This window comes from Vespula vulgaris, chromosome 2, assembly GCF_905475345.1.
Source record: "Vespula vulgaris chromosome 2, iyVesVulg1.1, whole genome shotgun sequence".
In the NCBI taxonomy this organism is placed as follows: Eukaryota; Metazoa; Arthropoda; class Insecta; order Hymenoptera; family Vespidae; genus Vespula; species Vespula vulgaris.
Genome location: NC_066587.1, coordinates 13,064,696 through 13,092,341, shown reverse-complemented (window position 1 = coordinate 13,092,341; position 27,646 = coordinate 13,064,696). Strand labels below are relative to the sequence as shown.

The 27,646-nt window shown below is 32.8% G+C and overlaps 2 protein-coding genes across 36 annotated transcripts in view; one reads left to right on the top strand and one right to left on the bottom strand.

Moving 5' to 3' along the window:
* Positions 1–16,425, top strand: part of LOC127072901 (MAP7 domain-containing protein 2-like) — a 95,540-nt gene extending 79,115 nt beyond the window's left edge. For 28 of the 33 annotated variants that reach the window (XM_051013769.1, XM_051013765.1, XM_051013757.1 and 25 more), the window contains 11 exons: positions 647–829; positions 2,452–2,889; positions 5,694–5,873; positions 6,795–7,102; positions 7,284–7,569; positions 7,687–7,808; positions 7,998–8,239; positions 8,525–8,648; positions 8,814–9,145; positions 13,623–13,879; positions 13,981–16,425. In XM_051013769.1, the coding sequence (XP_050869726.1) occupies positions 647–829; positions 2,452–2,889; positions 5,694–5,873; positions 6,795–7,102; positions 7,284–7,569; positions 7,687–7,808; positions 7,998–8,239; positions 8,525–8,648; positions 8,814–9,145; positions 13,623–13,879; positions 13,981–13,994 (2,486 nt within the window). In that variant the 3' untranslated portion in view covers positions 13,995–16,425. Of the gene's footprint in view, positions 1–646; positions 830–2,451; positions 2,890–5,693; positions 5,874–6,794; positions 7,103–7,283; positions 7,570–7,686; positions 7,809–7,997; positions 8,240–8,524; positions 8,649–8,813; positions 9,146–13,622; positions 13,902–13,980 lie in introns of all 33 variants that reach the window. The other 5 variants (XM_051013742.1, XM_051013747.1, XM_051013745.1 and 2 more) reach the window with 5 other exon arrangements.
* Positions 16,426–16,894: 469 nt separating this feature from the next.
* Positions 16,895–27,646, bottom strand: part of LOC127072904 (PDZ domain-containing RING finger protein 4-like) — a 40,619-nt gene continuing 29,867 nt past the window's right edge. For 2 of the 3 annotated variants that reach the window (XM_051013775.1, XM_051013774.1), the window contains 6 exons: positions 21,850–22,218; positions 21,223–21,393; positions 20,675–20,773; positions 20,501–20,536; positions 18,989–20,419; positions 16,895–18,763 (listed from right to left, as the gene is read on the bottom strand). In XM_051013775.1, coding sequence (XP_050869732.1) covers positions 18,419–18,763; positions 18,989–20,419; positions 20,501–20,536; positions 20,675–20,773; positions 21,223–21,393; positions 21,850–22,218 — 2,451 coding nt within the window. In that variant the 3' untranslated portion in view covers positions 16,895–18,418. Of the gene's footprint in view, positions 18,764–18,988; positions 20,420–20,500; positions 20,537–20,674; positions 20,774–21,222; positions 21,394–21,849; positions 22,219–24,946; positions 27,090–27,646 lie in introns of those variants that run through there. The other variant, XM_051013776.1, reaches the window with a different exon arrangement.

Genomic DNA, 27,646 nt, shown 5'->3' with positions numbered 1-27,646 from the left:
TTCCGTAAACGTTTTCGCAGCGAGGGACGTTGTAGCATTTTAAAGAGATTTATGTTAACGGATAACCGTCGACAAGACTTTAACGGACAGAAAGAGTATAATTTACGATAGCAGAAGCTTTAGCAATCTATCTCCTTTGCTAACTGCGGTATCTATACACTTATCGTCTTTATTGGTGATGGTTCTTACGATCTGACATCGATGTATTAAATGTAATACGTTGCTTTTATATAGAAAATTTAATATATAGATAGATATATCTATAATATTCAAATCGCACTGTATCTAATCGGAGCTATTATGTTGTCAACAAATGTCACTATAAGTAAATATTTTATTTTTTCTCGCTACTTTACCACAACTATTGCTATATTGCTATTACTATTACACTATTACTATTACTCCTACTCTACAACTACTACTACTACTACTACTACTACTACTACTACTACTACTACTACTACTACTACTACTACTACTATTACTACTGCTGCTGCTGCTATTACTACTTACTACTACTACTACTTACTACTACTTACTACTACTACTACTACTACTACTACTTTTACTACTGCTACTATACCATTCTTCGCGAGAGTCGTTCGAAGTATAGCTAATGTTCCAGAGTTGGATGGTTTGTTTGCAGATATGAGAATGTCCTCGTCCATGTACGAGGTGTTCAATTGGAATTCTAGCCCCGATCCTCCCTTAACCCCTGGCAAACATAAGAGAGCCAGCCTCTCTCTGCCTCCTACTACAGACATCTTTGCCATCGATGATAAGTCTGATAACGATACTAGGCGTCCAATGATTCAGCGGGCTGTCAGTGGTGAGTCCCGAAGCCGGAAGTCTGCGACACGGGAATACGCTCTTTCTCTTTCTTTCACGCTCTCTATCTCTCTATCTTTTTCTATCTATCTATCTATCTATCTATCTTTATTTCTATCTCTTTCTGTTGTGTCTCTAATTGATTTGTCGATCATTGTCTGCTCACTTATTAACACTCGCTCGTTCGATTGTCTCCCGCAGTTATTGTTCGTACAAATATGTACGTACACTCCAGCATGTTCGTTTTATTATTACCTGCAAACATACATGCATACATACACGTACACATATATGCACACAATCAATGTACACACTATTGCGTTTTATTTATTTATTTGTTTCTATTATTTATACAAGGAATGCACACTCTTTTCAATCAATGTACTATCATAGAATTTTACATCTATGTACGTACACATATACAAAAAGAAAAAAAAAACCATCGAATACTCACAAACGATAGTGATACTGTTCGATGAAGAAGATGTAGATATAGGTGTCGAGTAGAAAATATAAAAGTCCGAAGAAAATGTATTACTTAGGAGTAGTATATCGTATTAATCTTTGAATCATCAGTTCCTCCCTTCGTTTTTTCATTCGCACATTAAATCACACCAACAGCAACAACAACAACGACAACAACGATCGCAATACATATATATTTGTTTTTCTTCTCTTTATATTTTTAGGAAACTTTTGATTTGTCACTATGAGCAAAGTAGTTAGATTAAATATATTCGTTTAGAAATCGTCTCCATGTTGCTAACCACGCTTGGTATAGCAAATTCCGTCGTCGGTGGGATTGATCGCTCGCTCGCTTTGGTATTGCTTGCTGCTTTCCTCTCTTTGCCTTGCACGCATGGCTTTCGATTGCACCACGGACAACGGCTGACGTTAGAATAATAAAATCGCTTGGACGGAGAGTCGCGCTAGCGAAGTATCGATTAATGTGTGGGATGTATACACCGCGCACTAGCCAACGACTACGACGACGACTACGATACGATGAGACTATGTGGCGACGACTACAACGACGATGACGATGACGACGACGACGACGACGACGACGGAGACTTTCTTTCGTACGTGTGTGAACACAACACGTAGTAGTCGCTTATATTGCCTGTCGCAAGGAGGATATCGCGCGAGCGTTGGAGAGAGAAAAAGGCCGAAGAATCGTGGCATGATAAGAAATTGTATTTCTGTGTGAGTGCAAAGAGCACTGTGTCGTGTTTCTGTATAATTTCCTTCTGTTAATTTTTCTTTATATACATATACATATATATATATATTTTTTGTATATTATCTTCGTGTGTCGCACGAACAACGGAACGAAAAAAAAGGAAAAGGAAAGGAAGGAATTTAAAAAATAAGACGGTACACCGTCGTGTCCAAGGGCATGTTGTCGTCGTTACAACAAACCTTGAAGAAAGGGAATCGTCAATCGATAATTCTCTTTCTTTCTTTCTCTCTCTCTTTCTCCCTCTCTCTCTCTCTCTCTCTTTCTTTCTCTCTTTCTTTTTCTCAGAATTTTATTTTATTTCGTACGGCGATGCGGCGATTGCCGGATTTGATTCGACATGTTAATTTCAAATGAAATTAGTTGTGTTACCGTGTTTTTAGGTGAGGATAGCGACGGAACACCAGGAACACCCAGTTCGGTCTATCTTCGAGTGAACAGGAGACGTACAGACCTGATGCCGACGATACCATCACCCCGTGATGGACCACCGACGTCCGGACGTAGCTCCTCGGCCAAGGCCTTCGCACGTTCCCCAGGTAGGACTTACTCGATGTCGAGACTGGACCAGCTATCTCAGCCTAGGAAACGTCCGACAGAGCTTAGTACATTGACGGAACAGCAAAGTCAGCCTCTCAGTGGTTCTAGCATGAGTCGCAGCATGTCGCACTTGGCTGCTGCCTCAGGAAGCAAGAGCCTTAAGCGCTCGGATAATTCTCGTAGCATGGGTACATTGCCGGGTGCAGTTCCGATGCCGAGACCTACCAGGGCTGAAAGATTGCGTCGAAAGGCTCGTGAGCTTCACAATCAACAGCAGCAAGGTAATCACGTCCTCGTGCGCTCAACTCCCGAATTCTATCTCGATTTACAATTATTTGATATTTACAATTCGATCGACGACATTTTTTAAGCGAGAAGATATTTCTCTCTATCTCTTTATCTCTCTCTATCTCTCTCTTTACGATATATTTTATTGCTTCTTTTTCTTCCTTTTCTTTTTCTCGTTTTATTTTATTTCTCTCTTTCTCTCTCTCTCTCTCTCTTTTTTATTTCTTTCTTCCTTTTTCCCCTTATAGAAAATTTCATGATCGGGAGTTGAGTGCGCGCTTGCATGTACAAAACATGGAGCCGTTGTAAATCAATAAACAATGATCGAACGATTGCCCTGCATTCTCCTCTATTATGCTGTTTTTTGCTCTCTCTTTCTTTCTCTTTTACTCTCTTTCTCTGTCTATCTATCTCTGTCTATCTATTTATCTAATGATCTTAACTTTGACACGCTCTAATAGACGTCTTTATTTCATTGCTACGTAAATTTCCCTTCTTCTTTTGTCATTGATTAAATGTATCTAGTTAATGTAAAAAAAAAAGAGAAGCACGCAATAACACGATGCTTGCACCATTTGTTCGAATATTGATTGACATAGTGCTCCTATCAAGGCACCAAAGTTCTCTCGTCAGCTTTTTCAATATCAACGTGGTGAAGGTACGCTCTAATTCACATTTGGTAAGCTAAAAACATCTTTTATATTTCAAATACTAAATCTATCTAAGCTCTGTCTCTTCTTTCTATCTATTTCTATCTCAGAATGTTTTACTCTGCGAGGTAATATATACATACATATATATATATATATATATATAGACACACACCTATATATATATGTATGTGTGTGTTAGAAAATAATCGATCAACTCTTGATACGGTTCTGGGGTAAGTGCTGACACCTCCACTTCGTAGCCAAATCCTTTATTTCAAATGTTTACTCCCTTTCAAATGGCATGATATGTCATGACGTCGTGTCATCGACCACATTATTGCATTCCTTAGGTGACGACAATAAAGTATATCAAATTTGTAATCGTTAGAAGAAGAATTCTAGCGTATCGCACCAATTCGTACTATTGTCGAGTCTAAACATTTCTGATAGATTTAAAATGATTGAAAGTGACACTAACATAAATTTATATTAAACATTCTTTGTTTTATATCTATTGGCCTTGACACGTACGTCATTTCTTAGAAAGTTTAATGCTAACTTATACATGTGTATATATATATATATATGTATGTATGTATGTATGTATTTATATATGTATATATATATATATATATATATATATTTATTTGTATTTAGTGTGCAATATCCGACGTTATTCTTTTTATTTGATTATCTTTTACGTTATTTGCTTTTTAATTTTTCTAATTCATTTTTTTTTCTAATTCGTTTCCCTTATATCATTATACGTTCACTTGATTTTTGCGATAAATCGTATGAAAATAATGTAATCGAATATTAGAGCTTATTTTGCTAATAATCGATTCAAATTAAACAGACATAAAATCGAGGAACGATAAATAACAACGATACAAAAGTTTGTAAGTAACACGAATAATTTTCGAATATATTTCTTTGTCAGTTCGATTGAATTTTTTTTTTTTAATTCTTCTCCTAAGCACACATCTGCTTAGATTTTGGTGACGGGGCTTGGCACTTAAAAATTTTCTCCTTACGTTTCTTATTTTCAATCTTTATTCCTCGTGCTTATGAAAAAAAAAGCGATAGTCGACGTATACAATGTGAAGAGTGTACAAGAAAAAAAGAAAAGGATAATGAAATAAAAATAAAAGCGATCGTCTCGTTTGTAAAAAAAAAAAAAGGAAACTTTTCAGATCGTTTAACTCACTTTTATTAAACGATCGTTTGTGGTTTAAACCACGTCATACTTTAAAAACCAGGCCATAGTATCCTTAAAAAAAAAAAGAATTTGTCTTCTCACGATATTTCTAGCAAGAAAATTTTTTGATAGATTGAAAAGCAAATATTTAAAAAGATCGATGGTGGCCTGTTTTTCCTTCTTACTTTTTTTTTTTTTTTTGGAGATAGAAAGTTAAAAACCGCAAGGATAAAAACTCGAATAAAGTACTGATTTGTGAGATGATAAATGTATATATCTGATTTTACAAAGAAAAGTGATCATTTGGTTTTCAAAAAGAAACAATTTACTTATTTGTTAAATAAACAAATTTACAGTCTTGGTCGATCGTATGTTCGAAAGATCTTCCTAACTCTTTTAAAACTCGTAAAAACTTTGCAAGTTAAATGCAATCTGAATGAATGTTAAATCCATCCAATCGATTTTCGTGATAAAACGAATTATGATACAAAACAAAAATTTGGTGATAAAACAAAATTGTCTTATAAATAAATTCTTCTTTTAATCATTCGTCGAAATAATTCACATAGCGTTAAAGTAAAATATTCTTGACGTGTTCTTTTTAAAGATTATCATTAAATATTTTATCTCTCTAATTTCATTTAACAATTTGTTTGATTCAAAATATATATTTTATATAATAATAATAATAATTATTATTATTATTATATGTAATATGTTAATGAATAATAATGATAACAATATTACTATTATTATTATTATAACAATTATTATTATAAATAATTCTTATTATTATAACAAACTGTTATTATGTAACAACAACAGCAACGATAATAATAGAAGAAAATACGATCACTTTTCTGATCCTCACTATACACAAATCGAAGATCTTTATCGCGTAATGATACGTTAGTCAGAGATGTTGATGTTGGGTGGGTACGCGTAGGTATCCGCAGCGGGGAGGTGACACCGAACAGCCCATCACGACCGCACAGCTCCATGAGCCAGCAAAGTGCCAGCAGCGTGGGTAGCAGTAACGTCAATCTGCGTCCTCGTACGGCTGCTCCGCGTCGACCGCGACCTGCTTCTATCGCCGGTACCGGCGTTTCGGTCACAGAGCGACACAGTGAGCACAAATTTTTAACTTATTTTTTCTTTAACCGAGTCTTCTCGCTCGCCCTTAACCAAATAAACGAATGTCTCTTCGAACGAGAAAGTACAAATAAAAATAAAAGTAAAATAAAATGAAAGAAAAAGGTGGCGAAGAAAACATCGTCGAAAGTAGAAAATCGGAATTTACTTTCGAAATAAAAAAAGAAGAAAAAAAGGAGCATCAAAAGAGATATAGGAAGCTTTTTTCTTCCTTTTTTTCCTGTTTTTCTTTCTCTCTCTCTCTCTCTCTCTTTTCTCTCTCTTTTTTTTGGGAGGAAATTGGAAACACTTTTTACTTATAGAATTTCTATGCGAGCGAGACGACACAGAGAATGAAAAGCTCTTTTAGCGAACTTTCTTATTCACATACACACACACATACACACACACACAGAAGCTGAAAGTTCGATAGTCTGAATAAATAGGGAATCATTGAATTCAAGTACGTGCGTATGTATGTACATCGCCGATCGCACTCTGATGACACGTCAAGCGTTTCGTTCGAAATTTTTTTTCTTTCTTTCTTGTTTTATCTTTTAAGCCTTTTTTCCCTTGTTCTTTTCATCTCTCTCTCTCTCTCTCTCTCTCTCTCTCTCTCTCTCTCTCTCTCTCTCTCTCTCTCTCTCTCTCTCTCCTCTCTCCCCCTCTTTCTCTTTCTCTCTCTCTCTCTCTCCCTCCCTCTCCCTCTTTTTTCATTTGCTTTTTCTTACATTTTATTATTTTTTTATATGTACTTTTCGTTCAAATTCGCTTCGTATATGTTTGAAAAATTTTTTTTCAGATTGCACATGTAAATACTATGTTCCCTGTACGATACTATCTCTTTCTCTTTGGTGTTCTTAAAGAAAAGAAGAAAAAATAAAATAAAACATTAATATCGCAATTCTCTTCTTAGATCTCTCAGGTGACGCAAAATTAACAAAGGATTCAAAGCCACCACTGCCAAAGGTCCATAGTACTCCAAAGAAACCTTCTACGCCTAAAGCAAGCGAGATAAAGAAACCGACGGAAAAATTAGTAAAGAATGCAAAGGCATCGCCACGGATAACACCAAAGGCGACGCCTTTGCAGAGTCCAGGTGTTGAGCATTCGCCGCTCATTCGCGAAGCCACTGAAATAATTGGACATGAAAATGACATTAAAAATGGTAAATCGGAAGAAAGGAACGAGGAAAAGAAGGATCACGGTTCAGAGAAAGCACAGGTAAAAAAGACAAAATTTTTTACGAATCTCTCAAGGTCGAACTTTTTAAAAATTCCTACGACGAATTCTTACTGTGCGTCTCTTGTTACATATTAATCTTATATTTTATTTATTTTTATTTATTTATTTATTTATTTATTTATTTTATATGTTAAGCTTATACTTTGTGTTTTTATTTCAGGACGTAGTAGAGACAGAATTAGTTGATAACGAAGACAAAAACGAGATTAAAAACGAAATTAAAAATGAAGTTAAGAATGAAGGTCCGATAGTCGAACAACCGGTACCAGTAGCCGCTATCAAACAAGCCAAGGATGATAGCAATTTCATGCAAGAAACGTTGTCCTCTCAAGAATCCACGTTGAAAAAAGATGATAATAATAAAGTAGAGAAGATAGAAAAGAAATTGACGATGGAACAGGAAGGTGAAAGCGAAGTCGATAACGAGGAACAGATCGACATGTCTGGTAGGTTTAAACGTTTCCGTTTCCGATCGTTAAAACTCGTACGTTAATGCACGTTATCGATTAGAAGAGATTAATCAAATTTTCGTGCTCGCTCTATCTATCTATATCTCGTTTTAGCTTCGATGATCGCAAAAATTAGAATCACGACGGAAGAGGAAGCCAAAGCTGCCTTGGCGGAACGCAGAAGATTAGCTCGAGAACAAGCGGAAAGGGAAGCGGAGCTTGAGCGTTTACGATTGGTACGTGATATCTTGTAAAATTTTTTTTTGTATCTTGTAAAATCTATAACATTAATATCTTGTAAAACGTCTATAAACAACCCGTCCTTGACCGCGTCCCCTTGATTAGTGACAATTATTTTTCTTCTCTCTTTTCTTTTTTTTTTTTTTTTTTAATTTTTAATATTTTTTTTTCTTTGTCGATTTTAGGAAGAGGAAGCTCGTTTGGAAGCTGAAAAATTACGTGCCGAAGAGGAGGAGCAACGACGCTTGGAAGAGGAAACTTTACGTCTGGCGAACGAAGCACGACAGGCTGAAGAACAAAGATTAAAATTAGCGATCGAAGAAGCAAAACGTCGAGAGGAGGAAGATCGAAGAAGACGAGAGGAAGAAGCTCGTCAAAAGCAAGAGAAGGAAGAGGCTGAGAAGAAAGCGAGAGAAGAAGTAGAAAGGTTCAAAATTCGATGGAATATTAATATAGAATAAATTAATTTTTTGAAACGTTAAAGTAGAAAAAAGAAAATCGTGTTCTAAAGACGAATAAGCTGATCAGGTTCTTCGTCTAATCTCAATTCGAACTAAATTTTTCAATTATATCAATTTATTAAAATCGATTTAATTTTCAATAAGACTTTATCGCGAATATTATATGTTTCGAAAGAAAGTTTCTAAATTAATCGATTCCCATCGATTTTAAAACGAACGCAAAGTAAATTAACGTTACGTTTTGCTTTCAGACAACGAATAGAAATGGCCGAACGTTTGAAAAAGGAAGAGGAAGAGAGACTTGCTCGACGTAAACGCGTCGAGGCGATTATGCTTCGAACACGTGGAAAAAATCAGTCCAATACACCGACGAAGGTAAAAGACACAACCAATAAACTTTTTATATCTTTTGTCCTGTTTTTTTGTCCGTTTTTTCTTTTTTTTTCTTTTTTTTTTTTTTTCTTTTTAACGACAATATTTTATTACGATCTTACAATCTAGCAAGAGAGAAATTGATCGCGGTACATCTTTCAATAATAGGGGGAGGGCGGAGACGGTGATAAATTAAAAGAAGACAGTCCTAGCGATGAAAATAAATCAGCTCCCGGTAGTAAAAACGAAGACGTTATGACAGCGAGTTTAATATCTGAAGCTACTCAGCAATTTTTAAGCAGCGAGCAGCGAGCTCATCACGTAGAAAACGTTACCGCGCCAGCTATCGTGCATAATGGCACGCACAGTAACGGCATTAATGAAAATAAAATAGTATTGGATAATAATCAGGGTAACGTCGAGGGAGGATTAAATGGTCATCACACGAATCACGGGAACGATATCAACAGTCAATCGATCACACTGGATAATGCCACCGTGTAAGTATACAAATTACAAATAGAACATGTGGAATTTATTATACCTACACAACAACTACAACAACAACTATTACTACAACTACTACAGAAACAACTACAACTTACAACAACAACAACAACAATAAAAATATATATATGTATATATATATTTATATATATGTATATGTATATATATATATATATATTATGTACCGTTAAATATCGCTATAATTAATTAACACGAAAAAAAAAAATATGAATGAGTTTTATCAGCGACGATGATCACGAATGCTTTAAAAAAAAAAAAAAAGAAAAAAAAGAGAGAAAAAAAAAGAAATTAAGAGTTATATCGAAAGGCACATTTTAAAAGAATTGTAATCTTCTATGATTTCTTCTCGTAGTTCAAGAGACAATAAAATATTACGTTGATACCAATGTAAGGCTTTTATGGCAGAATAATATAAAAAGAAATTTTCTTCGAGCGTGTAACGTCGTTACGTTACGTTTACATTATGTCTTTAAAAAAAAAAAAAAATGATATATACATCCGCTAACAAGAATGAATAAAATGAAAAATAATAAAACAATACCGATAAGGACTTGGAGGATTTCATAAGCCAACTTTTTGCTCGTTTACTTTCCTAAATGAAGGATATTGAACAATATGTTAGAGTTTTGTTCATCGCGCAATACATTCGTTTAACTTTGATGAAAAAAAAAGAAAAAAAAAAAGAAAGAAAAAAAGAAAAGGAAGAAGAGGAAGAAGTGAAACAAAATAAAAGAGAACATCTAACACATTTAAACACAATCGCTCGTATTATTGCTGCGACATAACACAACTATTCACATAGTGATCGCTTTTCATATTTCACCCTACTGATTTTTTTACTGAAAAAAGATATGATTGCACAATACTAGCCAATACGTATGTAACTTTAAAACATGTCGACTGAATATTTAATATAATATGAACGGATATAGATGCACGTATGTATTAATGCGTGCTCTAAAAACGAAAGCAAGTTACCTATACCAATATATACATACATACATACATACATACGTACATACATAAATACATACAAACATACATTACATATATATACCATGCATAATTGGGGTAAGCTTGGAAATCTGACTCGTATTATGTGTATTTAATGCATAAAAGTATCATTTGTATAGAACCTCAAGAAGCAGCAGATACATTGCAATAAAAAAATAAAATAAAATAAAATAAAATAAAATAATAATTGAAAAATAGGTAATACCGCTAAAAATTAATCACTACTTATTGTAAATTAACTATTAATCGTGTAATCTTGTCGCTATTATTTATTTTACATTTCCGACCGTCATTATAAAATAACATCATAGTCACATGGTACTTGGCGAGAATTATAATATATTATAATGATAACACGAGTCGTTCGAAACTTTTACGTAAATGCATTTTTACAAGAAAGAAAAACAAAAAAGGATGAAATTAGATTAGGGATTCTTTATTTTATTTTTTTATTTTTTATTTATTTTTTTCAATAGGGCGTATGCAAATGCTATGAAAGTTTCGACAACGGAAGCAAATTATCAGGGTTTTTTTTTCTTCTTTCTTTTTTTCCCTCCCTCGACCAACCTCTTCCATTCTTATTGCGTGAATATCTTTTCTTTTCTTCTTCTTTTTTCTTTTTTCTTTTGTACTATTTTAGCTAAATTATAGAAAAGTCTTTTCGTCTAACGTATTATTTGTTCGTATATACGAAAATTATTTATTTAAATTATATAAAGGTCATGTTATTTCTTGTAAGTTATTGAATGTCTTATGTGATTCCATATTCAAAAATAAGTGAGAACAATGTTATTTATAATTGTATCATGTTTCGACATAATATCAATATCAGCATAAAATTACAAAAAAGTTTAGTTTAACACAAACGAAGCCTATACGACGAGAGTGATTTATGAGCAAGTCTTGCTTAACGATATATAATAAAAATGATATAAAATAAATCTAAAGAAGAGAAATTAAAAAAAAAGAGAACGAGAGAGCGAGAGAGAAAGAGAGAGAGAGAGAGAGAGAGAGAGAGAGAGAGAGAGAGAGAGAGAGAGAGAGAGAGAGAGAGAGAGAGAGAGAGAGAGAGAGAGAGAGAGAGAATAACTTCATACAGATATGCTTGTGCACATTATTTTAATTTGTATAATAGCAAACGATCATTAATTTTTTTATACTGGTTTAGAGAAGATCAATGATAAACGTGTCGTTCTTCGTATTTAATGAAAAAAAAAGGTTGCCTCGAGCGTAACTTATATAATCACGTCGCTTTATTAAGACAAGAATGATTTTGATAAATAATCTGAACGATTTACTTGTTATATGTTACACATACATACACATATATATATACATACTGATATATATATATATATATATATATATATATATATGTACATATATATGTATATAAATTGGTGCAAAGTTTCTGTAACGATACATTCTATTGTATTTTTTAAAGATTTACTTGGAGAAATCCGCTTGTTAAATGATCTTCTTTTTAATATCGGAGTAATTGTTTCATGCAGAATATTCCTATTTAATAATTCGTATTTACTGTACATTGCAAAAGTGGCCAGAGAGAACAAGGATTGACAAGCTTAATATTAGTACGATGTTAAATACATCGAGTGTAATTTTTAATTTACTTAATTATCATATTAATAAAATAATAATTTATTGCAAAATACTACGATAACAAAATGATGGCATGATATAAAAGGTACGATTGTATATTGTATTTATCTATTATATTAATAGTTGCATATATATTTTATAATTTATATTTAACCATGCATCAGCTGAAAAGTTTACTATTTTCAGATAGTCATATGAGAAGTATTTGAAAGTTTATCAAATGTATACACTAATCCCACTTAGCACTCTGTTAAGAACATATAACATAATGTAATATCGAAGAAGCATAAAATTGTGGAATGGCTAATAAAACTAAAAGATCTAGTGTTAACTAAATTAATAACAATAACATCAGTGTACATAATGTAAAGAAAGATGAATAGCATAAACTTAATTAATCATTCAAATATTGTTTGTAATTTGATAAAAGGAGCTCGGTTAAGATAATGGACTTTGTTTCATCCTTATATCGATTTTAGTTAGAAAAGAAAAAAAAAAAATAGGGGAAAAGAATAAAAAGAGATAAGCAAAATACGCGTCTCGCGCTTATTCTTTTTACGGGTGAATTAATAGTACCTAATAAAGTTGATTTTTAAACTTTCGTATCGTTAAATATATTGATCATTATTATCATTGTATTTAGAATACACGGATTCTTATTTTGAAACATTGTTTTAGAGAATTTCTAATCCTTTAAGTAATACTATATGTATATATATATATATATATATATATATATATATATATATATATGTATACACACACACACATATATATATATACATAATATATCAAAAGTTATCTTTACCAAGCTCCGTTTTCTTTCCTTTAATTACCATTAAAGCCTGTTGTGTACAACATTTCCTCCTTATTATATTGATATATCGCAGTAAATGTTAACGATGTGCATGTTATATTTTTTATTATCGATTACGAAATCTGGCTTGTCATTTTAATTTTTGCAATTTTAAACACACATACCCTACATGTTTGCGTTAAATATTATATCAGGCATCGCCTGTCAACTGGCTGCCTACTTTTGCTATGTACTATTTCTCCCTTTTATATATTTATATGGTGATAATCTTTGGTTGAGATATCTTTTATTATATACTTTATACACAGCTTGCAAAAAGCTATCTAATAAAATCAAAGATAGTTGTGTTATCGATTATAATGAATTTTACGTATAAAATTTAGTATAGATTTAATCAAACAACAGGAACACGCTTAGATTTTGAAAATATTAAAAAGAAAACTTAGGAAACTCGTTTGAAAATAATTTTATTCATATCTTATTAAACCAATATCTTGTTGAATCAATAAGTATGATTTTGCGCTGGATGATAATGTTCAATTCGAATTTAATTCTAAGTTCGATCTATAATATTTTTGTAAATATATCGAACCTATTAGCTTTATATTGGTATATGTAAAAGTACTTCAAAATAGTCCACACGATATGTGCGTTTTATTCTATAGAAGATTTTTATCTTTCGTTTATGTTACTTCTTTTTTTTCGACGTTTTTTAAATGGCATTTTAGCAGTTCTTTCTTTTTTTTTTTCCTTTTTTTCTTTACACTTTACTTGCTTCAACTTTGAGGAGAAACAAGAATTATTATTACTATTATTGGTAGAGTATTAATCGACAGATATTTACAGAAATGGCTGCAGTTGGCTTAACATTAGTCACTATGATTATCGTAGTCACTGTAAACTCCGCTGATGTAACGATATAATATTTTAAAAAACCGTAGTGCTTAGCAGTTAGCTGTTATTTAGAGTTTGTATGTTTCCTTTGGCTGATTTTATAGCAAACAAAACAACGTGACCAACAACCTGTTAGACCTGTCAGAATTCGATACTCTGAGTAATAACAGTAGTGGTCCAACGCTTGAATTGACGCTCAACATGGCCAAGGAAGACACGCTCAACTCGAACTTGAATCCAACAGCCGTACCATTTACACCAATGGCAAATACCTTTACGTCTGCTGGTGCTAATGCCAACATCAATCCTTTCCAAGATGCTTACGTGAATAATAAACAGCAAGAGAGCAATCAAATGTCAGGTATGACATAACGAAGAGAACGGTAATCAATTTTAACATATCATTTTATAGACAAAACGTTTAAGAAAATATTAATTTATTAATTACTCGTTATTCTGCAGATCTTTTGTCCTAAGATTTCTTTAAAATCTTCTGGTGAGCAATGGAGAGAGAACAAAAAAAAAAAAGAATTGGATTCGGTGTCCAGTGTGTCTGTGGCAATGGATATATTCAAGATAACGTCGTTTACGATAATGTAAATAAGCGCTTTGATATATGTGTAGAAAATGAGGATCCCAGCTAGAAGGAAGGATATATAGTTCAGGGAAAAAATTATTTTGCCCTTAAATCTTTGAACTTTAAACGTTATTATCGATGAAAATGTAAAATAATATATAATATTAGTCAATAATATGCAACAGCGATTCTAAGCACTCAGTCTGTCGTAGTAATCGAAGGGGGAAAAAAAGGAAAAAAAAGAAACAGGAAAGAAAAGAAAAGAAAAAGAAGGAAATATTAACCCGCGTGACTTTTTAGAAATCCATTAAAAGAAAGATAAAAAAAAACCTAGAAGGGGTAGGAGAGAGGGAGAAGAATATGAAAAAATAAGACTTGTTCATAACGTACAATTCGAGATACATATAAACATTATACTGAATTCCATCGAATCATTACGCGCCCTTTCCTTATTTTGTCATGACGTTTCATAATCAGTAAACGTTGATAGAAAATCGAATGGAAAGAATATAATCATGCAAAACGCAAACCGAGATATACGATGATAGTAGAACTTCAAGTGATTAACCAAGTGTGTAAAACGGCTTGACGAATATAGCACAAGAAAAAATAAAAAATAATTATGCATGATGAGTTTAATAACACCCAATCTGCCAAAAGAACAAAGAAATAGGGTAAACATCACTAATAATATTCTCTTACATAATAGATAGTACATTATCTTATAGAGGAAAGACAGCCTAAGAATTACTGTGTATAATAAGATATTTTGAGCTGATAGAAAAAATAACTTTTCTTCCATATTACATTTTGGAGCGTGCGCTCCACTAGTCAAGCAATTTTACTGTGTTTGTCATATCTTGTTTTGAAAGCTCACTATCGGTACCATATTGTACATCCATCATAAAGGTACAACTAGAATTCACTATATCACACTGATTTATTTTTCAGTCCATTATGAATTTCTAGTTGTAACGATGATTAATACTTTAATAAAAATAGCCACTGTTATATATTATATGCTAATGTATAAACTTTTTACAATGACAATATTACATTGAGTTTTATACAGTTGTTACAAAAGGGATATAGAAATCGTATCTTGATTTAACACAGGATACAGATGTCAAAACTGTTAGTGATCTTTTTTTTTTTCTATTTTGACCTAAACTATTAAATGTAAGAAAAAAAGAAACGTATATTTTTTTGCTATTCCAGTGGCTATTTACGATAGTAGAGTACTATGATGCTATCATGCATTACTGAGCAGGTATTGGAATTTATATTCACGATGTGAGTTATTTGTTATTACTGTAGTATAGCATTATAAAATGAATATGAGAGTAGTATGCCTTATGTTTCATACTTGCGATATTGCAGGTGCACCATATTATGGGATTTGCAAGCTTATTTATAATGGGTATTATAAATTAATCCACTTTCTCTTATTCTAATTTCTGAATAGCATGAAATAAAGAAATTATTCCCAAGACAGAAATAATGTTTTTGACGCAGAAACTTCATGTACAGTTTGTTATTCAATGAACCCTTACCCTTTTATAAGAATACTTTAACGGAAGTTGATCTAATTTTTTTTACCATCTTTCTTTCGAAAACGTTTTAATCAATTTAAGAGGGATCGTAGGCAATGATATTTAATTATAAAGCACCAACATATATATTTATATATATATGTGCGTGTGTGTGTGTATACATACATATTATTATTATTATAATTATTATTATTATAATTATTATAATTATTATTATTATTATTATTATTATTATTATTATTATTATTATTATTATTATTATTATTACTATTATTATTATTATTATTATTATTATTATTATTATTATTATTAAACGAATAAGCCCGATTCAATATGGCTTAATATAGTATTTGTTACAGTCAAATAAATTGTTTTTCAGATATAATCCAGTTATCGATATATCAATAGTACGTACTTAGTATCGGAGGACATAGATCAGTGCTAATTAAACAAATATTTAATTAAGCTTCCGCGTCGTTTAAATCGTCCAAATACAAGGGAAATATGCATCTCCTTTGTCTTTTAAAAATATTTATCGCTTACAAAAGAAAAAAAAAGGAACAATAGACTTGTGTGTAAAAAAAGTTTAAAAAGTCATTACTATTTAATTTTGGCTCTATAAATATGCTTGTTCTTGCTTATTGGCTATTAAGAATAATTATTGTAATAAAGTTTATTTATTTTCTTAATCTATTTAAAAAGAATTCTCGTTAAATATGCTTGTCCTATGTTTGTCGCCGTTCAAAAAGAAAAGAAAAAAAAAGAAAAGAAAAGAAAGGAAAAAGAAAAAAAAACGATATCTCTTTGTATTAAAGTTTTTCTATAAAAATATGTAATTGTGATGTTCTGAATGCAACACGAATGTTTCTAAACATAATAACGAAAATATTAAATATTGCCAGTTCTGTTAGTCCACCTAAGAAGACTTCTCATATTGTATAAAAATACTTATATGTAATAAATAATTAATACGAAATTTTATGCATAATTTATGGTATATATATATATATATATATATATATATATATATATATAAAATTATATATTTTGTTGTTGTATCTCATTTAGAAAATGATGCATCGCCGTCGACGCGCGGATATTTCGAGTTCCTGATGTAATAATATATGAAATTAAATTAAATTGAAGAAAAACATAAAAAGTGAAAATTGCGGGATATTAGTTAGGAAATTAAGTTTATGGGATACAATAAATAATCAATAAGAGGAAAAGATTTTTCTACTGGAAAAAATGAAAAATGACTCTGTTGCGTGTGCGTTTGCAATCCGTATATCAATATCTTATATTTTATTCGAGCGTTATTTATATTACACATATTTAGAATTATTACGGCGCATCTACATACAAAACACAGCTTATTTGATAATTCTTTCAGAGTTTGAATACGCTTTTGACAAGAATATTTAATCTAGATTACAGACATGTCATGCCTACTGTGATAGATCGCGTCTGATACGGTTCCAAGTTAGTTACACATAATCCTTATCAATCTTATACGTACATACATGTATCCGCGAGGAAATAAATGTATGCGCTTAGAACGATTAGAAGTGATTTGTCGTTTACCGCTACTTTGCACAGCACGTAACATACGTAAGTACATACATACATAGATACATACGTACGTATCAGTCGAAAATAATCTTAAACGGAGGATAATTCATAGAGCAATGTACATTATGTGCATTAATGTACACACGTATAAAAAATTAGAGATTGTACACGTCATTGCGAAGAATTATTTCTTACGAGGCTCCAGAAATATAAATTTCCTTGAGATTCCACGGATAAGCGGAGAAATTGTTAACATCCGATAATATATTATATTATATTATATATAATCTCCGATTATAACAATGCACAACGTCGAGCGAATATACAACGGCTTGTTGACTCAACAAAAAAACAAAATAACAAATTACCACTTGGAATTTGTTTTTAGAAGAACCAAGCCACCAGCATCGTATCGGCATACATTTTACGTGTATAATACATATCTACAGGCCTATATTTAAAATTTTTCCTTAAGTTGTGAAAAATCGATCTACAAATATCAACGTACAACTAATTTATATGTACAGATTCACGAGAGTAAATCATTAAGCAAAACTTCGCAAAGTACACTTCCAGTGATAATTACGAATTCTTTCATTCTTTTATTTTTTTTCTCCTTTTTTTTTTTTTACCTTTTTTTTAATCTCTATTCATCATTTTGGTACGATTCCTATGCTCTTTCTTTTTCTTACTTCCTCGTTAGTTATCACACTTTAACGCTTTTTCATCTACGAACATCGATCACACTTTATTATAATCTTTATCGTACAAAGAGACATTATCGATGATATCTTAACGACATTAGGCGTGTAATTTCAAAGAAAATCATTAATCATGCTAGATTATAATATTGAAAATTAAAAAATAATTAATTTAATAAGAGGTATATATTAGAACTTATGTGTTCAGAATTTTTTTTTCAAATTACACATATACTAAAACATATATTACAGACTTTTGGATCGTATTATATAGATCTGCAAAATTTCAATTTATCTTTTACAAATTAAAATTAAAAGACAAAGGTAAGAAAGAAGATGATAAAACATAAGATACCGTCGTCAATACGTCCTTCTAATAAATTAGTTTGATTTTCTATATCCATAGAAAATTGTCTTCGAGATATACATCTTATGCGCGCACATAGGTTTATTGCACAATTCATGCGAACAATCTAGTTTTTAAAAAGAAGAAGCAATTACACCGTGGTAACTGATAATAATCCCATTAATTTGCCACCGGTACCAGGCCCACTTGCACCGACTCTGTTTCCATGAACCAACATTTCCTGTACAGTAGTAAAGTCGTCTAATGTGGTCTTTTTACGTGCCATCTTTTTGTGACTCAATTCTACGATATTCAATGGTTTCTTAGTTATTTTATCCTCGTTATATTCGCATATCAAAAGATCGTTACTATGTTGCAACTGCAGTTGTTGTTGTTGTTGTTGTTGTTGCAGCATCAATTCTTGCTGTCGTTGCTTACGTTCTCGTGCTCTTTCCAATTGTCTTTTGCGTTCCTCTTTCGTCCAATATCTGCCGACCTAGAATAAAAAAATTCAATAGGATATAACATAAGAAACGGGAGGATGGTATATACATATATAACATTATAATTATAATTATAATTTAATATATTATTATTAAATATATTATTAAATAATATATAAATATAATAATAAAATATAATATATATTAAACATTATTAAATATAATTATAATATATATATATATATATATGTATATATATATATATATCTTTTCATTACCTTCATCTCGGACATAGTTTCGTCCTCCGTCGTATGTCCAGCACGTTCCTCCGATATTTTAAGAGCCCTATTCCTAAGAAGCCGATTTCTAACGGGTCGTCTAGCAATGTACCTAGTACCGTCGGCTCTTCGTTTAACTTTCCACTCCATCTGTACCTCGCATTTTTCCTCCGGTGGCATCCAAGCGGCCGAGGAACAAACTTGTTGGCTACCGACGAACTGATATTGCGTGAGATTCGGTGCTTGAAAGTTACCATGAGACTTCGACTTCCTAGCACCACCGGTTTCCTTCGCTGTGAGATTTTTTCGATTTAGAGCTTGTTTGAAGAGTTGTTGTTGCAAGAGCATCGTTTGTTGGAGATTAGCTACGTTCGTATACATAGTGTCCGCAGGTAATGTACTGCCACTAGAATCCGTTCGATCCTTATGATGAGAAGAACTCTTTCTCGTAGTTTGACTCCTACTACCACCTTGTTTACCAGCGGTCATCGACATAATCGGCATAGGACAATTACAACCCATTTTCTGTTGCTGTTGTTGTTGTTGCTGTTGCTGTTGCTGCTGTTGTTGCTGCTGTTGCTGTTGTTGCAAATGTTGGCTACTCGTACTTTTCGGTGGGCAAAGAACAAGAGTGCTCTTGTGATGATCTCTCTCACCCTGATGAAGTTCCAACGTTAATGGATTACTATGACACGATTCTCCAGTATTATAAGCACTCGAACTATCTTTTTCTTCTCCAGAACTGTTACTTTTCGAGGAGGAATGCCAAAGCTTCGTTTGATTCCCATGATTTTGTACCTGCTGCGAATTTGATCCATGATTCATCTGTAATTGCTGCGTTGTCCAATGTTGATGTTCGTAAGGCGAAGAATAAATAGGTTCGCTATCGGATTCGGGTATCGTTTCATAAATATGTTCGGTTTCGCTCCAGACGTGACTTGAATACGCTTCGACGAGTTTTATCGTCGTTTGAGAAGGTACCACTTGCTGACCTCGCAACGACAGGTTCTCGATCTTCTTTGAACAATCCTTTAACGCGTCCTGCATCCATTGCTTTCTGTCTTCCGTGTGATGAGCCGGGGACGTCGCGTTCTTACCTGATTTTTGTGAGTTTTGCGAAGAACACGTGGAGGACGGGGTCGTTGAAAATATCGAAGGAGTTTGTTGTTGTTGCGGAGTCTGTAATTGATGTTGTTGTTGTTGTTGTTGCTGTTGTTGATGTTGCTGCGGCGATTGTGGTTGCTGTTGTTGCTGTTGTTGTTGCATATGAGATGGAATAGGAGGTGGAGCTTTCAACGTCGAAAAGTTTCCTTCCGTTTCTTTGGTATGTTCTTCCGTTTGTTGTTGCTGATGTTGCTGTTGTCGTATAAGTTGCTCGATCATGCTGTTCTGATAAGCTGGCAAATTTTCCGGCGACAATGGTGGTGAGCCCTGAAGAAACAACGTGTTTTATTTATATTTAGAAATCATTAATAAAAATATAGAAAATCTCTCTAAATCTTTATTACATACCTGTTGATAAATACGCCTATCGTCGTATTCATCATCCTGTGAGATAATTATTATTTTAGTCAAATACATCAAGATGAACGAACGCTAATTAGCTAATTGTAAATGTAAATTGAATCAAAATTATATGATATTTTTGTAATCGCGTAAAAAATATTTTATTGTATCGAAACGAACCTGATAAAGACATCGACTGACTAGTATAGTCACAGCGTTCTTGGTTTCGGCGAATAAATTTTCCGTTTGTTCCTTGTTAGCTACATCTTTTCCGTTCACCTGTGTGACCGGAGAAAATAAAAGTTTATTCATAATTAATATCGATCGAAGCACAATAATTTGACGGAAATTAGTAAAAAGGAAAAAAAGATATACAGATATCCAAGAAGATGTCTAAGATCGTTTTTTAATCTTAGATATGAATTTATTTGATTCATTTGTAACAAATAATAATGATAATCGGCTTGGAAGGATTAGGGAGAAGAACAGTACTTGGATCAATAATTAGAGTTCGACGTTGGTATTTCATATAGGGTGTGTCTCTCGTTTTTAATATCTTCAATCAATTATTTTCGTAATTACATACATATATATATATATATATATACATATACGATAGAAAAAAAATATATTATTATTTGATAAAGTAACAAAATACTCAAAGTTACCGTAAAGAAGTTATTTAAACGGAGAGACTCGTGAAATTCTTAAAGTTAAATCGTACTTACTCTCAAGATTTGGTCACCTTCCCGTAACCGGCCGTCACGGGCTGCTAAACTTTCAGGAACTATTTCTGAAATATAAACCTCCGTGTCGGCGTCCTCGCTACCGGAACCGGAACTATAGCAGACTGTGAGACCGAGCTTTTCTGCGCTTCCGCTTTTACGTAACGTCACTTCCTATGGATTAAAAAGGAAAGATTCTAGATAAATACAAAATTAAAAAGTAAAAAAATCAATCTTATTATATTCTCGTAATTGTAATTAAATAAATTTGAAATATAAAATATTATCTGTCTTCTACAAAATGGATGATTTGACAAACACGACCGGGATAAAATCTACTTTGGAATTTATTTAAAAATTATATATTATTTATTTAAAAACTCATAATTTTAGTAATAAAGAAATAATAAGTAAATAATAATTAGTAAATAAAAAATAAAAGATTTGTAAACGCCTTGCGTGCAATTTTTTAATTCATCACTTTAGAGGTAATTCATTATCGATATAAATTATGAAAATTAAATAGTATAAGAATTAAATATTATTATCAAAATTAAATAGATTAATATATAAACGATTTTATATATTAAAAGAAAAACAATTTGTGAAAAATACTATCGATAAAAATACCTCAAAATCTATGTCGTGTGCAAGGAAATCCTCGAAACTGTCATTAGTGTGTTCTTCGGTACCAAGCGGTACCGATAGTAATTCTTCTTCCTCTACCAAACCAGCCCAATCAGTTTGGACAGCAGTCGATACCAAAGGACAAGAATTTTCTTTTCCGAATTCGTCCTCGCTCGTTTCCTTCTCGTTCATCGTTCCTTCGTTCTTTCCGTGACTCGATCTCTCGTGTTCTCTCGATGGCGTGTGAACAATCTGTTGCTGATGAGAGGAAGGCTGCCTTCGAAGGACCTCGACGATGATCGGTTCTTGCGCCGATTGAAAGCAACGTACAGCATCTTCGTGACTCGAGTTAGAAACATCTTGTCCGTTCACCTAAGAAAATGATGAAAAAAAAAAAAGAGAATTAAAAAGGAAAAAATAATTACGACAAAAGTAATATCAAAAAAAAAAGTAATTACAATTATATAGGAGGGAGAGGTTGCCAAAAATTGGATCATTTTCATAATTAATGATTTTTCCTCGATTATTGATATTTCAAATACTACGATTATTAATAAATAAGAAAACATGGACTCAGTTGGCTTCCGCCATTATATCAAATAAATTAGCCTATGTTAAATAAATTTTAAGCTTATATGAAGTAAATTTTTAAATTTTTATTAGCTTTCGTTATATTTATTGCCGTATAACAATAAGGATAAGTAACATAATTTTTGAAAAAATACTTTTCATTAATTATTAATAATAGAATTTTGTAAAACTAGCGCTTCGTTTCATATGTATTTATAACGTCATTTCTTTTCAGATAAATTTCAAGCTTATTACAAAACTTTTTGTTCTCATAAATATTCAACAAAAGTATAGATGAAGTACAGATGAAAAAAAAAAAAAGAAAAAAGAAATGATCCGACATAAGCAACTTTTCCCTAATGCAAAATCGAAAAAGGAAAAGCATCATATTTTAAACGAAAACATTTCACCGATTCGTCGTCTAATTTAAAAATCGAACGAAACGCGAACATTTTATACGCATGTTCGCGACAGATTGAAATCGATGGTAACAAGGGAAAATGGGTGGGAGAAAAGGGGGGTTCGGAAAAAAAGCAAAAAATAAAAAGCCAAAAAAAAAAAGAAGAATTTTCCAGCGACTACTAATCCGACTGCAGTTGCGCACACATTTAATTGTTCGTTCGATTCTATTGAGTTTTCTCTTCGGATACAATTTTTTTTTGCTTTTTTTATTGTCATCGTACTCGTTTACTCGTTGGTAATGTTCGAATGCATTAAATAGCCAAGTATTGTGCGTGCTTACCGTGAATGTGATGATACGAATAGTAGGAATAGATAGATCGATAGATAAAGAGAGAGGAAGAGATAGAGAGAGGAACGAATTAGCCTCGACGATTTCTAAACATCGAACAGCGTAACCACGGAATTAGGACGATGCGCAGTAATCGTTGGTCATTGATCAAGCGGACTGGAAGGGCTTTTAAATAGTCGAATATTCACCGATCGTATCTCCAATTAAACCTAATTCCTCCCCGAGGGGCAAGCTAATGTCCGATCAAACATTTACCCTCGCTCGAGAAGGCACGAAAGGATCGTTTATATTCTGAGGGGTAGCAGGTGGGACTTAATTTGTCACTAAGTGCTTGGATTTAAGGATAGTAAATTGAACGGAGGTACTTTGTATTCTTTAAAGTGCTCGACGTTCCGATTCGTGTTACTCTCTAATCATGCTTCCGTTGAACACGACTTTTCTTTTTTTTTGTATCCGTTCGTCTCCAGTAAAGAATTTCAAAGAGAAAAGAAAAAAAGGAAGAAAAATACTAAAAGAATAGTAATTTCGATCATCTTTGTTTTTTACAATACATTTCCAAATTGCATTATAATTTAACAAAAAATTATTATTCGTGTTGATCATATTCAATCGTTCGAAAATTCGAGCATTTGTCAAGAATTTGAATTTGAATAAATAAAATTAATCGAATGGAATCGAATCGTAATAAAAATGTTTAATTTCAAAGTGTTCGTTAAAGATATAATATCGCATCAGTTCGCTTGGTAAAACTCAAAAAAAAAAAGAAAAGAAAAAGAAAAAAAAAGAAAAGAAAAAAAACATTCAAATAGCTTCTCGCCTTTTGTTATTATCTATTAATATTAAAAAGAATATACGTACAAAGAAGATTTCGCACGCGTTGTGAATATGTTAAGGGGTTGATAAAGTTGTCTTTCAAAGCTACTACACCGTGTCGCATTTTACATTGTTGTAAGTTACGATTTATTGTTTTACATATAAAGGAGAAGAGTTGGTGGTACATACCATATACAATTCTATATACATTATGGAGGTACGCGGCGCGTATTGCATGCTTGAATTTCCTTTGTCACGTTCTCCCGGTGTTTTTCCCATAGAAAATAATTAACAAAAGTAATAATAAAGCGTATGCAAGAACGTGTATTTAGCTATTTTCTCTTGATACAGCGACTCCGTACCAATCTCTCTCTTTCTCTCTCTTTCGTTTTCTTTCTGAGTAACAAGAGTTTTTCTTTTTTTTATTTTTTCTTTACCTCCCCTCTTTCTCTTCTCTTCTCTTCTTTTCGACTACACTCGAGATTCTATAAAGAATCGCGCGTACTCGTGAAATCCTGGAAGGGTTAAATATACCGCGAATAAATCTCTTCAGAGGCCTATCTCACGCGTACTTTCTCTCTTTACCCATTCTTTGCTTCGCTTTCAAGGAAAAACAAAGAGCGAATAGATAGGGTAAGCGCGTGTTCAGGTAGAAACGAGCTATGACGAGAGAATCTTTATCATTCGAATCGTATATTATCATGAATCATCGTACGATGATTTATTCATAATTGAAATATGTATACATATTTTTTTTTATTACGCCGATAAAGATAACGAAAATTAATTATCCATTCCTCTTTCTAAATTTCACGAACATTTTCCAATCGATATCGATCGTTATAAATATCGTTATAAAGATCGTTATCGCATTGTTATAAACAATAACGCTTATAACTATTAATAACTTTCCTTCTATTCTCATTAATCGTAAAATTCTGATCAACTTTGAAAGAATTTACGTACCACGTCACGATCGATGATTTAATTATCCTATCGTCGGAGAGTTAAGAAAACTTTGTTACTTTCCATTGCCCTGTTCACTTTTTTTCTTCTTTCTCTCTTTTTTTTTTTTTTTATTCTCTCCCGTCAAAGGAAGATGCCGCGTTTTGCTACGCTAGCCCGTAGATAGTCAAGGAAATATTAATAACCGGCATAAATTTTAATGTCTTCCAGGATCCTCCAGCAAGAAGAGAATTATAACTATGACGACGACGATGAGGACGATGAGGACGATGAGGACGATGTTCAGTCTGGACGAAACATTTGCCTTCTGAAATCGGACTTAAGATATAAATTCCACGTCACGGTTCGGTGGTGGTAACCCGCTTGGCATGTAAATTTATTCGTAAATTCGTTCGTTACTACACCGACCGACCGACCGACCGACCGACCGTTTGTCCGTTCGACCGTCCGACGACCGACCGACCGACGTTAACGGATTTTCTTCCGCGTTCTATAAAAAGTAGAAGCGGAAAAAGCTTGAAAGCATCGTGAGAGTCGAGAATTAGAGAGCAAGCGACCAACGAATATACATCACCGCCATTTTTTTTTCTACCATGCTACGGGCACCATTATCGAGTATTTAGGTAAAGCTTACGAGGGTGAACATGAAAAGTAACTTCTTTACTTCGAGACAACCGATGTTAAAGACTTGTTTTAATTAGCGCTATAAATACGACGTAAATAACATCGTTTTTGTCGACTCTATTTTTTCGTTTTTGTTTTTTTCTCTTTTATATGTATATATTTTTTACTTTTCATTTTATCATCGCGAGGAAGTAAATATACGTTATTTACAACGAAAAACTTTTTAACGATGTCGCAGAGAGAACAATTTCTAAATCACGAATGACGCACGGCAACGATGCGCGACGAGTATAAAAAAAGAGAAACGGTCGCTTTTTATCTTCAATATCTTTTCTTTTTATTTCTTATTTAAAATGATAACGTTAGCTAAGAAGAATACATTTCATTCAGTGAGATTCAGAAAAGATCATTCGAAGTTTCGAAATTATACGGATTATATATCTACGCTAATATCGAATAAAAATCTTCTACAAATTTAAAATAGATTCTACATCGATAACAGACGTGTTAAATATACAAGACATCTTTATTTGAAAAGGATTTTAAAAGCAGAGCAGAATTTTCGTTCTTAGGCTCAGACGGTGATTTGGCATCTTGATGTCTTCCATTTGTTGCTCAAGAGCTTCAAGGGAGCGATGAGATCGAAACTTAACGCGATGTTCCGACGTAGTAGTACTTTCTCTTTCTTCTTTTCGACGAGGAATAGACGTCGACAAAGCTGCGGGATTCGTCGTTCTAGAGATCGGATAAAGGCCCGACTTTAGCCACCCCTTTTCAGACGTATCTACTGTTAAACTCGATTAGGAAAGATAAGAGCATTTTTCCTTCTTCGTGAGAAATAGAAAAAAAAGATAAAAGAGAGAAAAGAGAAGAGAGAGAGAAAGAGAGAGAAAGAGAGAGAGAGAGAGAGAGAGAGAGGGAAGAATCGTTTCAATCGTTTTAACGACGAACGATCGATAAGCGTCTACGACACGATGCAATTATGATGGTAATGACGATGATAGGCGTGGCCCATAACTTCGTTTAAACGAACAGGCGAGATACGTTAATAACGCTCATCGCCCGTAATTATTGCGAGTTCATATCTCGCCTTTGATGAGACTACAAAATTTTTATAACATCCTCCCCCACTCATCTCGCAAAAACTATCGATTTTCTAACTCTCAATGTAATTATCCCACAACGTTATCACCTTGTCATACATAACTTTTTACAATGTTCTACATTTATAAAAATTTACGTATGTTTTATCGTAACTAGAATCATATCACAGGTATTATCGTATAACGTGAATTTAATAGAATATTTTTCATTAATTCGATCGATTAAACGTCAGAAGCAGTTGTTGGTTAATAACCAATCCAACATTTGGTCAATGCTCTCTTTCGGGTTTTAAAAGAAAAAAAGAAAGATCGAAATAATACTTGGCAAGAGTAGAAAATCGATATTCTATTTTTCTTAACAAAAGTAATCCATGCAAAAGTGAAGTGGCAATAAAATCGTTTTATCGATCGAAAAATTTCAAGGATATTGACGAGCTTTGGATTTGTATTTCTCTATCGTTGGTGCAAAAAACGAAAAGAAAAAAGAAGAAAGAAAAAAAGGAAAAAAAAAACAGGAGAAAAAAGAAGAGAAAAAAATAAAACATGCGGTAACGAGGGAAATGGGCCATGGATCGTCCCTTCTCTCTCTCTCTCTCTCTCTCTCTATCTATCTATCTCAGAGGAAGAGGAAGAGGAACGAAATGAAACGCGCCATTCGTGCAACGTGACACCGACAATCGCGATAGAGACACCTCTGACAGCCGTCAAGAGCGGACAGGGAATCGCGTTGGATGGATGGCAGGCAATTTAAAATACCTTATCGCGTTTCGCCTAACTCCATGGCTCGTTCCCGCGAGCTGTCCGTATTATTATTTGTACACCACTGTACGAGAAATCTCCCTCTTCATGAACACTAACACTATTACTATCAATAAATATACGCTATGGAGACCTCAATTATTATCCAATCCTGTATATATGTATATATATATATGTATGTATATATATATATATGTTGTACATACAAGTATAA